The 14,097-nt window shown below is 44.3% G+C and overlaps 1 protein-coding gene across 1 annotated transcript; it reads left to right on the forward strand.

Moving 5' to 3' along the window:
• Window positions 1–1,147: 1,147 nt before the first annotated feature.
• Window positions 1,148–12,236, forward strand: acvr1ba (activin A receptor type 1Ba). Its single transcript, XM_075476751.1, has 9 exons — window positions 1,148–1,339; window positions 8,599–8,835; window positions 8,937–9,182; window positions 9,372–9,602; window positions 9,793–9,960; window positions 10,068–10,224; window positions 10,569–10,693; window positions 10,831–10,961; window positions 11,492–12,236. Exons 1-9 carry the CDS (start codon window positions 1,276–1,278, stop codon window positions 11,615–11,617), a joined length of 1,485 nt encoding a protein of 494 aa, XP_075332866.1. The 5' UTR covers window positions 1,148–1,275; the 3' UTR covers window positions 11,618–12,236.
• The last annotated feature ends 1,861 nt before the right edge of the window (window positions 12,237–14,097 follow it).

The following is a 14,097-nucleotide window of genomic DNA, read 5'->3' on the forward strand; positions in this document are numbered from 1 at the left end:
TCATCATCATCGTCTTTATTCATAAATCTCCTTATTCTACGTAACTGAGATTCTCAACCACAACAACAATGGAAGGTGAACAGTTCAACCAAATTCAGGCAGTTTTTGTACTTTCACAAAATGCACTGGGGTAAATGATGACCTCGATCAAAATGTAACTGAACTGACACAAGACGTATAGAATGACATAATCTCAACAGCACAGAAATCATAATGGTGCTCCAGAAAGTAAATTCAATATAAATTGTTGTTTTGGTATCAAAGACTAACCGCAGGTCATTAAACCCAGCATCCACGCCTTGAAGTAAGTCGAACCAGGTCCTTTTTCCCCATTAAAATTTTTAAACACCATCTTTAAGAGCTGACATTTTATGTAACAATACCTGTGAAAAATAGCCATCAGTAAAAACATGAACTGATTCCTTAACAGGCCTTACCCCCTAGGTCTAAGGAGCCAGAGGGGGTCATGGTCGTAACCCAGAAGCTTAATACTTCTAAATCCCGGCAAGAGATGCAAAACAACCAAAATAAGACACAGAGTGAAAGACCGTAAAGTGGGAAAATGTCATCAAAGAGATGCTGAATGATCACAGAGACATGAAATAGGCACAAAGTGATTAAAAAAGGATCGATATGGGACCATACATATTCCCAATATGAATGCTACCAAACAGAAAGAAATGAAAAAAAAAGTGTACCTTAACTGGTGGCCCTGCTCAGAGGCCATTTGCTTTATAATCTGTGAAGTCAAGTTATACATTGACATCAAATAAGGTTCAGGGTTCACCTTGTTAGCCCATAAAACCTTGGAAATTCCCTTAGAACAAACAGTCATTCAAAATATAAAAACCACTTCCTGCTATTATTGTTATGATCGTTATTATTAATATAATTATGGCACCGGTGTATTTGAAACACCAAGAATCATTTTCCGGACGTGCAAGTTTTAACTTTGAATGCAGCTGTTGTGATCATAAGCTGTAGATCATTTGACGTTATGAAAAGTTAACTTTCTCTTGTTAATGTGCCACTGAAAGGTTGCAATTCAGCCAATGTTTTATTTACCCCACACAGCCGTGACCTCGGTGGCAGTGTGGAGGGGGGGCCGTGCAGCAGGCGGCCAGCCCTCCCCTTTACACACGTCACTGGCTGGCTGGCTTGTATCTGACGGTGTGGTGTGTGCGGTCGGACTGTGGTTGTGTTTCAGGTCTGATCGTGTAGATAACGAAACACTTCGGACGCATTTCATCGCGTAGAGATGGGAATTATGAAGATATGGCTCTAAAACGAATTGCCCCAATGCTGCTTGCCCTGCTCGGGTTGGCGGCTGTCGGTGATGGTAAGTTTGATCTGAGCACCTTCTCCGGCTTTTGTCTCGCTGTGTTTTCCTGGACTGGGCATCGCCTGTTGTCGCTAATCGTCATGGCGCTCTGTATCGGGGATTTGGCTAGCTCTGTCTGGCTAGCGTCGACCTCGAAACCACGGCTGCTGTGTGTTCTAACCAGAAGTCATGTTGTTCATTAGTTGGGTGTTTAGTGTGATTTATATCGGCTGTCGGAGTGGCATCTGTCGCTGCTGAACAAGAAGCGAGTAGCTAGACCACAACAACAACATGGTGGAGCTGGGTTTCGAGGCGCCAGCTAACGTTTGCTAGCCAACTGTCTCAAGTTGAGTAATGTTGATTAATGTTGCCATGTTCGACTTGGACAATAATAATAAAAAATAGTACAATTGATAATGTCGTTTCGAGTGATAATAATGATTTAAAGTCTACAGGCGAGTCTCAATTTAATCTCTCGGCGGGTGATATGCTAACATATTTACAAAACAACCCCTTGCTGGCCTGTGACCGCTTATCATTGTATTGCTTGGGACAAGTAATGATAGCTGGCTGGTTAAATGTGCGCGGTGTGGTCAATTACAGTTGTTGTGAGAGCTGGTTTCCACGTTGGAAGGTGCACAAAGCAGCCTCTGAACGAAGGACTAACCCACTTTGTGCATGAAATGTGTAATAGTGGGTAAACACTGGCAGCTCTGCCATTGGTGCCCATTAATAAGGAGTGAAAAGGCTGCTTAGTGGCCTCCAGCACAAAGTGAATGCTGGCATAGGGTGACAACAGCCGTACATTCAGCCACCCCAGACAGAAGTCAGAGTTGAAGTCTGGGTTCATTGTGATGGAAATGCGGTGAGTGGGGTCTATTGAGGCGCCAGTTATGGGTCTTCTTCAGTCTGAATCCACCCCATCTGCTGGAGCAGCTGATACCAAACTTCCTCAAGTCTTTGTGTATTGCACATTTATCCCTGATAACCCCCACTTTATACAAGACGTGAATAGATTAGACTCAGTATTAGGCTTGAGTTTGTAAGTTACTCTGCATTTGTTGACACTCATGTTTTTTTTTTTTTTTAAAGAAGTAAAAGGGTTGTTGTACAGTTGAGTCACCTCTTAAATAATCTTCAACCCCCCCTCCTCACACACACTTTTAATGGAGGTAAGGGTGCAGTACACCAAGGCTGATCTGGTATGTTGGGAAAATACTCACACCTGTGTGGTTTGTTTGTTTGAGTGGGCTACTCCAACTTTAACAGTGATACGTGAAGGCAGGAGTGGGGGTTGCGATTGAGGCAAAAACAGACACAGGGTGATGATGGCTTCGTCCAGCTGGCGGTGGTTTGTCATTTAAGGAGCACTTGAGTTTGTCTTAACACATAGTTTCACGCTATAATGAATTACACCATGCAGAGGCTGGAACCAGACTAACCTGAATGTTGCCACGCCACAGCAAATTCCAGACCTGAGTGAGTGGTTTTTTTTTTTTTTTTTTTTTTTTGGTGAGAATAAACTTTACTCACAGGACTGAGTGTCACGTGTTGTTGACTTAATATGGACGAGGAGTCACTGGTGTTATGGGCATTACATGGCTGCGTGACACAGTCGGCTTGTGTGAATTGAACACAGCAGCAATGCGATATGGGCAATGTCAACTACACTGCCTTGAGGCAGGGTGCGTCCCTCCCTTTTCTCACTCTCTATCTTTCTAATATAAAGGCCTAGTGCTTTGTCAGAATTTAATCTGTACTTCATCTGTGGTCCCACTTCAGCCTTTATTTACCCTTTGCCTCCGGGGCGCTGAGGAGAGCTTTTAGGTTTGGTTTCTTTCCTGCTGAGGTGAAAAGAATGTGTTTGGTTAGATGGGCTCTTGTTATCTATTGAGCTCTGGCGCTCGCACATGGCCCCTTCACGTTGGTGTTGTCATTCCCAAATGTGTCTCTGTGTAAATCAAACAGCGGGTTGATTGGAAACTGGGAGGGAAAATCCAAAGTGGCCCAGGCTGTGTGGAGCAACAAAAATTCACACGGGTGCCGTTTAATGTCAAATTGGATGTGAAAGAGTTCAGGCGGTGGAGGCATGAGCTCGTCAGATTGGAACATGTGCACACCTGCCCATCTAATCGTATCCAGGGGAATGTACAAAGACCAAATGTTCTTGGGTTCAAAGGTGTGTGTCTGTAAAGAGCAGAGTTTGGACAAGGAAGAGGAGAGACATTTCTATTCCCTTTTTTTTTTTTTTTTTTCCTTTCTAATGGATGCCTGAACCATGTGGCTAAATTGTGATCAAATTACTGAGCAGCACATCCTCCGTGTGTAAATTCCATGATGCTTCGTGGCCCAGACATCTTCTCCTTAGCATCTGTGTTTACCAACAGTTTCTTTAATGTGGCACTGAGCCAGTCGGGGTCAGGTCAGGTCATGGGTGGTCTAGTTTTCCCTTGATAATGACCACTATTGTTAATGACCTCCGTTAGCCTGGAGGCACAGAGCCTTAATTGCTATAGCAGACAACGTAGCCTCTGACTGACCCAGCTTTGCCATTACTGATGTTAAACCACAAGGGATTGCTACTGACACACGCCTTCCTGTTTCACTGTGCCTTGAATTTGTTCTAAAAATGCTTTTGCATCACAAACGTCATGGGTAAAAATTCACATCTGTTCTGTGCCATGTCTGAAATGTACGTGGACGTAATGAGTTGAGTGTCACAGCACATCCCGACAGACCTGATAGTTAGCCTGCATCGCATTAATGTCCCATTGTTGAGGTGTTTTTTTTTTTGTCTGCTCTTTGAATTTAGATCAGACGTGCCTTTGTATTGTAGTTTTCTGCTGGAAAGTGTGCAGTCTGCTTGTCAAGTTGCTCTCCAGCACGCTGACAGTGATGTGCTGTGACTGGTTTGGTCCATCTGTTGGAGAGAGGGCTTTTGCTTTTGGGAAGTTTGTTCAACTAGTTCCTAAAACACAATTTAAGCCTGAACAACTTGCCCTATGGTAGCACTGGCTTAATTTTATCCTGAGTGTGTCTCATTTAACAGTCCTCCTCGCAAGAGAGATCATGCAGAACTGTTCCTCTTTACTAGTGAATATAGTTTTATGTGGATAGTATTTGCTTGTTGGTGCCATGAAATGCTGTGGCACACCCATGTGAATGGACAGAACCGTATTGTTTTGGTGTCATAACATTATCTCCTCAAGCACCAAAAGAAATGTTGGATAAAGATTTTAGTAATCTACACACTTAAACACATGACAATGTATTATTTTACAATTATCTAAAAAGCAACTTTGATCAGTTTGAGCACCTGCAGCAGGGGCCCCGAAATGGGCTCATGCTCTCACTTGTTTGCCTTTGATCCCACCCAGGACATCAGACAGACAGACAGGATGGGCCGTAGCCTACGGGGGGTGGTTGGTAGAGATAGTAGAGGCAGTCTCGGCCCAAGAGACTTCACTTTAGAATCAGATCAGTAATCTGACCCTGAGATGCAGACAAAGGTAATGACTTTCCTCCTTCCCCTAGCATTGATTAGGACACAGTGGTGGTGTGTGCGTGTGCATGTTTGCTGTGTGTGTGTGCGTGTGTGCACTCACACTGTCTGGTGGCGTCTGCTTGTCTTGATCAGCTCTCAGTCTGGTATCTGTATGGATCTAATTTCAGTCAGTGCATTTTGGTAATGGTGCTCCGCTCCCCGTGCACGAGGCGTTGCTTCAGCCCCCAGAAACCCACTGCGTTTGTGTAACCTGCTGCCTTGCACCGTTGAGGTTCTGTGTATTTTCATCACTCTTTTTTTTTTCTTTTCTTTTTTTTTTCTTTTTTTTTCTGTGCCCAAACTCAAAAGTTAATTTCTGTTTTGACGGGGTTGTTCTGCATGAGTAGGTGTGGGACAACAAGAGAGCATTGTCATCGAGGTTAATGCGTAAAGCTGTTTGGAGTGGGACTACGCTGTGGTTTTACCCAGGTCCAAGTTAAGGCGAAGCTGTTTGTGGCAACAATGTTTTATTAATCCCTTCCTCGGCGTGTGTGCCGTTTCCTGTCTCAACATGAACGGAATGATAGGAACTTCACATACTAGCAGCTCAAAGGAATGGCTCTTGTGCTGAGTTCCCCTTGTTTTCCTCCACTGTTCCCTTTTCCTGCTCCCTCCTGTAAGTCAAAGTCTAGACTGGGTTTTAATGACAGTCGCAGCTGGTCGCTTGCATAGACCTCAATACTGCTTGTTACCCCCTTTCTCTCCCCCTCTCCTCCTCCTCTTTATTGTCATGAACAAATGGGGACCAGCCCCCATCCTGTCTGGTCCGGAGCAGCCCCCCAAACAGTGGGGTTGTTCGTGGTAACCCCAGTCTGTCCCCTGTGTTCCACCCATCCCCCCACCCTGCTCCATGCAGAAGTGCAATCCCCCACTCTGCTCTTTGTTCCTGTAGGCCCAGTCCAATCCCTCCTCATGTCGCCTTAATCTCCACACAAAGGACCAGTGTAAAGACCACCAGTTATGTGGATACATGAGCAGAGTTCACTCAAACCACACACCTTGCATCAACTCAGATCTATGTGTATTTAGGCTTGATATTGTTCCGTCAAGTGTAGCTTTATGCTACTTTTGTTCTGAATCCTGTGAGATATGCAGAGCCTTGTGCAAACAACGTGACATTTGGTTTCATGCAAGTGGTCCACGGGTTCTTGTTTGATTTAGTCATGCACCATAGCCCCGTAATACATGACTTTCACTCTTTAGATCTTAACTACGAGGTCTCACTTTTACATTGCGCCATATTTTGCAAAAATGCTGCTATACACTTTAATCATAATCGTCAGCGAGTAGAGACATTTCCATTGAGAAATTCTCTTATCTACAGTTTTGCAATGTTACAAATCAGACTTTTTTGTGTGGTGTTTGCTGGGTGATGAATCACTGAGCAGTTTGCGTCAGTCGGTTTGTCAGAAACAAAACATTTCCTTCTGTAATTTTAAATATAGGTGGCTGCAGTCACTACAGTTTTAAGCATTGGCCACTCATAGCATTTTTTTTTGCTTGCTGGTGTGGAAGCAGACAGCACATGGTCTGGTGAGAAAGTAGCTCGTAATGGAAAGAACGATTTACCACAAACCAAACTCCTGGTAGGCCACAAACCATCCATGGCAGACTCCGGGAAGCAAATGTGCATCTTTTTTGACCATGTTTGGTTTCCTTCCTGAGCTTCTGTTTTATGTCTGCGCACCATCTGTCTCGCCTCACGCTGTCTTTGGGATGGATGCGCAGGCTCGTTGATGTCAGATCATGCTGGTCTTCCTCTCAGATCTCTGCAGTTAATTTATTGCCATACATCGGCACCGTATGTTTGTAGGAGGAGCTTGTTGCGGTTGTTGTTTTGAGAGGAAAGACTGTCTTCTAAAAATGTTCCTTTTTGAATGTTGCGCTTGCCTTGAGGATGGATTGTACCAAAACGACTCATGCCTGGATTAACTTGTTTTTCATCGATCTGTTCGTCAGAGAACCAGCAAACAGGCCTACAAAGGGGAGCCTGGTGGAAGAAGGGTAGCAAAGGCTATGAATTTGTTGGAAATGGATCAAATGAAATATTAAATGGCTTTTAAACCCACTCCTGTAACGTCAGCTTTATTTAGCTTAACCATTTGCCCCATTAATGTGGCAGATTAGCGTGATTTGGCACAGCCAGGACTTGTTTTTCTGTCTTTATCGGGCTCAGCCTGCTTTACCTCTGTGTAATCTGCAGGAAATTCCATCTGCATGCGAACTTCAGTGAATTTGGACACACTTGGCGTAGAGTTCCTGCCACTTTCCCACTCACCTCCTGTGGAACAAGACACACACACTCGCCTGCTCACACCAGCACTAAACAGTTGGGAAATATTACTGAAAACCCCCCCACCCCCGCCCCCCTTTCAAATGTTCTACATTTCCAGTCACTATGAGTGAACAAGCATAGACACATCGCCATATGTGCTACATCCAAAAAATGCTCCCACACAGAAATCAACTTCAAGGGGTTGATCAAGTGGAAAGCACTTCTGTTGCATCAGGGTTTGCGGTTTTAGCCACTTGGATGTTACATGCTGATTGCGCAATCGGCTAATTAGTCATTTAAAGTCCCTTTTGATGGTGAATGTTGATAAGGGCTCTGTCGAAAAATGTGTTGAATTCTGCGGACAGCTTTCGATGGACACCCAAGTTGGTTCAAAGTGAAAATCGGTGAGCTCATCTGGTCAGAGTAACCCCTCAGTAAAAAGCAAAGCAGATTAGTGGAATGTTGCCTCTTACAAGATCCTTTCTTTTCTCCGGGGCCAGACATTGTGGGTACGCCAACCGATGCTAAGAATGAGAATGGAAACTCCTCTTTGTGTCTCCCGTGTTGTGTTTTTGGGACTTTGGTCTTTGCTGATTCCACAGCGATCATTTTCCGAGTGGTCACCTTTGTTTCCACCAAGGATTAGTTTTTTTTAAGACAGATCGTCATTTGTGTTTTTTAGATGTTTAAAGGGGGGGTTCTTTCACAGTCCCATAACCCAACTAACCAGGTCCTTCTGTGCACCGTGGTAGCAAACCTTTGAAGAACCTCTTTGTCCTGGCTCTAAATGAGAAGCATGTGTGCTATGACTCAAAATCACATTTCACTCCAAATCTAATCAGTTTGCCGTTTCTTACCCTCCGACTTGCCCAACCAGCGCGGTTTCTGTTTTAGATGTAGAGGATTTGTGCAGACTTTCTGGCACTGGCCTCATTTAAGCGTGTAGATGGACCACCACAGTTTTATTAGGCGCAGCGGCAGAAGTTCCATTGTGTCACCTTTAATGGGTCCCTGTGCTCGAGTGGGCTGAACTTAATAACGCTCCGGTCTTATTAGCTTGAACAGTGGCACCTCTCTGTGTCACTGTGAGAAAGACGGAGGAGAGGAAAGAGGCAGAATGCTGCATTGGGGATTGGCTGGTGCTCTTTCCCCTTGTTGGGTTTCACTTTGTGTGTCCCACTGGGCAGGTCTGTCTCCACCCTGCGTGTTTGGGTTCATCCGCAGTGAGGGATCTGATTTCAAGGCCACCAGGGCCGTCTGGTTGCTCCTGTTGAACTCGGTAGTCTGTGTCTACATATCATGAAATGCCTGCAGTTGAACGTAACACACCTAACATTTGAAAGTGTATGGTAAGCTCACCCTCTGCTGGACAAATTGGGGAGTTCATGTAGATTTCCTGTTTGACCTCATGTCTTTATCAAATGAATAATTGACTTAACTCTCTGTCTTTCCCTCCAGCTTTGCGTTGCAACTGTACAAACTGTGAGAAGACGGGCTATGAGTGCGAGACGGATGGCGCCTGCTTGACCTCAACTTACTACAATCAGGGGAAGGAGCAGCATTTGCGCTTCTGCATCAACCAGGACAACCTGGTCCCCCCTGGAAAGCCCGTCTACTGTATGAGTGCTGAAGGCTACTTCAATAGTCACTGCTGCTATGTAGATTACTGCAACAGTATTGACCTGAAAGTACCGGGTGAGGCACCACCATCAAAGCTCCTTCAGTTCGGTATTGACTGCGTTTATGATTTAGAATTATTCATCTTTGCCTCCGTTTCTTTTTGTGTGCCGTTCCAGTCCCAACAAATGACCCAGGAAACAGCTGGGGGCTGGTGGAGCTGGTGGCGGTCATCGCAGGGCCTGTGTTTCTGCTCTGTGTGTTTCTGATGATCGGAGTGTTCGTGTTCCAGTATCACCAGAGGGCCTACAGCCACAGACAGAGGCTGGAGGTTGAAGACCCCTCCTGTGACCATCTCTATTTGGCGAAGGACAAAACCTTGCAAGACCTGATTTATGACATGTCCACCTCGGGATCGGGCTCCGGTCAGTACACGCTGCCTTCCTTTTTTAATGACGGAATGAAATAACAATGAAATTTTTTTTAGTTTTTTTTCCCTTTAATTTCATACTCACTCTCATTAACAGCAGCTGTCGCCTTCCATATGTCTTAAATAAACATCCAAAATGTGTTTCATATATATATTGATTTTGACTCTCTGGCACCCTCTACAGGATTACCCCTGTTTGTGCAGCGGACGGTGGCCAGGACCATTGTGCTGCAGGAGATCATAGGAAAGGGTCGTTTTGGGGAGGTATGGCGAGGGAAGTGGAGAGGAGGAGATGTGGCAGTGAAGATCTTCTCGTCCAGAGAGGAGCGCTCCTGGTTCAGAGAGGCTGAAATCTACCAGACAATCATGCTTCGGCACGAAAACATTCTGGGATTCATTGCAGCAGACAATAAAGGTGAGGAAGACTGTGGGTACTTTAACCTTTCACATTTCTGTAATCCCACACATGGAATAAATCACCTCAATTACAAGTTCAGTCATAACCAAATGAAAAGGAGCTATTATTATCTTGGTGTCATACTGCTAAAGCTTTAGGTGAATGGTCCATGAATACGGTTCCATTTTTCCCTCTTTATTTCCTCAAGACAACGGCACATGGACGCAGCTGTGGCTGGTGTCAGACTATCACGAGCATGGCTCTCTTTTTGACTACCTGAACCGCTACTCTGTCACCATCGAGGGCATGATCAAACTCGCACTTTCAGCTGCAAGTGGCCTGGCACACCTACACATGGAGATCCTCGGCACTCAGGGTGAGACGAGCTGTCATCTTGAACTGACTAAAGGAATAAACGAACGATCACAGCAGCAACTTGCTCTTGGTGCGGGTTGAAATGACATCTTATCTTTCCTCCTGCAGGTAAGCCAGGCATTGCTCATCGTGACCTCAAGTCTAAAAATATCCTCGTTAAGAAGAATGGCACCTGCGCTATAGCTGACCTTGGGCTGGCAGTGCGACATGAGTCTATCACAGATACGATTGATATAGCTCCAAACCAGCGCGTGGGCACAAAGAGGTAAATGTTTCTGCACCCTGTTGATTTGGCAGGGCTTCGAATGCTAACCTGGCTTCTCTCTTGCATTCCAAAAAAGATCCCAAGGAAAGGACAAAAAAACGGGAGTGAATGTTGTCTTCAACATTGCACTGCAGCATGACTTACGTAGTCCCAGCTTCACAAATTCCCTGCTGTAGCAGCTACTTTTTAAACAGCTGTGGGTCTTATCCCCCATGCATTACAATTAAGTTCTCTTAATCTTTCACCAAAGTTTCCGAAAAAGTCTTATTGAGGGCTCACTCGTATGTAAGAAAAAAAAAAATCTCATCTCATCGTACTGATTCAATTCCTTTGTCTCCATCAAGGTATATGGCTCCAGAAGTTCTAGATGAAACTATCAACATGAAACACTTTGATTCCTTCAAGTGTGCTGATATCTACGCGCTGGGCCTGGTGTACTGGGAGATCGCCCGTCGATGCAACGCAGGAGGTAAGGGAACAAGCAGCAGCTGGAGGGTGTAAATGAATCCGTTTTGTGTCTCATGAAATCAGAGACTGATTTTTTTTTTTATTTATTTATTTTTTATTATTATTTATTTTTTTTATTTTTTTTAACACGTACTACAGGCATCCATGAGGAGTACCAGCTGCCCTACTATGACCTCGTGCCCTCCGACCCTTCCATAGAGGAGATGAGGAAGGTGGTGTGTGACCAGAAACTGAGGCCCAATGTGCCCAACTGGTGGCAGAGCTACGAGGTATTTCACACTATGTCTGTCCAGAGCCGCACTGAATGGTTCTCTAAAAATACGTTTAAAGGTTATATAGGGAGGCAGTTGGGCTTGATTACTTTGGCAGAACAAGATGTCCTGTCCCGAGTACCAGTATGGATACTTTATTTCTAAATCTGTGTTGCGGGGGAGTATGAAAAATATTCTGTGTACCTCTCCTCCAGTTTTTTTTTTGTTTGTTTTTTTTTAACTTTTAGACAAATTACCTAGAAGTGCTTCAATACATTATTTTATTTTTTACGATTACTTAATTAGACTGCGGTCAGTGTCGACTTAATAATGGTGTTTTTTTTACAGGCCTAATTTGCCTTTACCAATAAGAGCCTTGTCCTACACTCTGATAGACCCGTTTTACATCGACAGAAAGTGGTCTAAAGTTTAGTGAATGTTCTTGCAAGCAAATTCACTGGGTTTAGTGGAAAACTGAAATATCTTGTAAGACCAAAAAAAAAAAACCCTGTTTGGTTAATCTAACCCACGTGTCCTTTGCTGCGCAGTCGCTGCGCGTGATGGGGAAGATCATGCGGGAGTGCTGGTACGCCAACGGAGCGGCCAGACTGACGGCTCTGCGCATCAAGAAGACTCTGTCCCAGCTCAGTGTGGAGGAGGACGTCAAGATGTGAGCAGGCAGGCGACGGAACGAGGCGCTGGAGACGCACAACCCGACCACACTGCGATGGGAAGCAAACACTAAAAGACAGACTGCAAATGAGAAATCCTGCCAGTTTTAAAGCCACACTCCAAGTTGTGACAAGGCCTACCTCACCTTTTTAGCCAAAACTACTGAAAACCACCCCTCCCCCTCCTGACTTCTCTCTCCCGCCTCCCTTTGTTTCCCCCCTCCGTGTTTCTTCCCACGTTCCCCCTCGACCCCCTTCTCCACGGGCCACAACACACTACAGCACCATCACTGTTAATATCATCACGCTCAACGTTCTGTCATGTCCCAGGGCAGGAAATACTACTATTGTATAGTGACAGGATTTTTCTTCTTCCTTTCTTTTTTTTTTTTTTTTAATTTTTTTTCCTTTCGTCCCGCGACAGACTAAACTCGTCCAGAAGGGTCGAGCGTGTTGTGGGCTTTTCAGTTTGAGAGAAACCCTCTATATTCTGTTGGCCATGCAACATCTCACCGTCGCTGTATGTGTGTGTGTAAAGGGGGAAAGAGGCTGAAGCACTGTTTCTGTTTCTGTTTTGTGTGTGTATGTGTGTGTATGTGTGTGTGTGTGTGTGTGTGTGTGTGTGTAAAAGGTGTCTGGACTACTAGCATGTTTCTAAGATGTCAAGATGTCTGGTATAGGCCGTAGTTCATTAGACAAAAACTAGAAAAATCTGCTTTTTGGTCATGGAGCATGAACAGCCAGATTGTGCTTATCTCCCCCCCCCCCCCACACACACACACACCCCACACTTGAATATCCTCCAAACTGAAATGAGTTGCACTCAACTGTAGCTTCCTCACGTGTGAGACCCGCAGGTATCGTATAACGGATGTGGTCCAGTCCTGTTGTTAGATTTAAAATGTGGCAGGGATAATGTTTGGGATGGTTTTTTGATTTTTATTTATTTGTTCATAGTTTATATTTCATTTTGATGATGAACACTGTGAGATGAGATGCGATTAAAACCAGATTCTTGATGAGAAAAATTCTCGTTGTAGTTCAGTCCGAGTCCTCACCGCCCTTCAGTTGGAAGATTAAAGGGTTATTGCATTCATTGAGTAAAATACTGAGTTCAGTTATGAATGTAGCCGTAACCCTGCCGGTGACAGGCGACGACATTGTGCATACTGAGCAAATAAGAGTCGTATGAAATGGCAATGAAAATTGCTTTTTTTTGTTGTTGTTGTTTGTTTTTTTTTTCCCTTAATATATATATTTTTTTGTGTTTTGTTTAAAGACGACATGATGGGACACTACTGATGATGGGTACATATGACTTGTATATAAAACTTGCATCCCCCTCCTTACATCCCACAAGCTCCAGTGTGACATATGAATGGTGATTTTTGATTGGATGGTACTTTCAGAGGTCGGGTAAATCTGTCTGTGTGGCTTCCAACTGTGCTGACAGATGTACGGTCATCTGCTGGAATTTGTTTTTCATTTCCTCTTCTCATGGAAATTTGGTACTACTGATCCCAGATCTTTTTCTGCAACCTGTTTATTTGTTTTTAATATATATATATACACACACACATATATATACATACATATACGTGTAATTGTTGGAATTGCTTGTAGAGCTCTTTTTAGAGCTCGCTAACGCAGGTCTGTTTCTACAAATATCCTCTGGGACGACATCTCCTTCTCACTGACACTGGAATACATAGTGCATCGTGTACAACGTTAGTTTTCGATACTGCCGCTGGCTATTTATCCAGAAATCCAGACAACTGCTGACCGTTCGCACACAGGGAACATACAGTTCGATGTAAAGTGTAATTGACGAGTTTTACCTTCAAAGACTGACGCGCTGCAAAGTGAAACTGCATGTTTTCCTTCTACTCTCTGCAGCTTTGGGTCGTTCTGCAGACAAGACTATGAAAGTATTACACTGATATTTGTCACCATTGGGCTCTGCACTGTTATGTCCGCAAGGGCGTTCGTTAATGTTAGTTAAACCATCACCTGATCCAGAATTCACGTGTCATGTTTTGAATCCATTTTGCATGCTGTCTCAAACACTGGGTCCTCTGCACTGAGGTAGATGAACTTAAGACATGTATTTTTCCACCTCCTGCAGGTTGATTCTCTTTTTTTTTTGTCTTCGTTTTTTTGTCTTGTTCAGGTCATTGGCTGTGTACCCCTGAAATGTTGCTGCTACTGTTAACATGGGTAGAAGTTCAGCGAGCAGAGTGTAGCGGATACGGGGGAGGGGGAGGTGGGAGACTGCTGTTGAACCAAAATTGTCAAACACTCCTGTGTCCATGTTTGGATTGTTGCCATGGGTATTTGACCATCATGTTCATGGGTAATACTTCAAGACTTCAAAGATAATATTGTGCAGATCTTTTCTGATTTAGCTGAAAAGTGTATATAGATGATATACAATAAATTCCTCTTTTGCTTACCCGTGGCTTCAACTTGCGCTTATTGAAGAT

This window comes from Odontesthes bonariensis, chromosome 10 (assembly GCF_027942865.1).
Source record: "Odontesthes bonariensis isolate fOdoBon6 chromosome 10, fOdoBon6.hap1, whole genome shotgun sequence".
NCBI classification, from domain to species: domain Eukaryota; kingdom Metazoa; phylum Chordata; class Actinopteri; order Atheriniformes; family Atherinopsidae; genus Odontesthes; species Odontesthes bonariensis.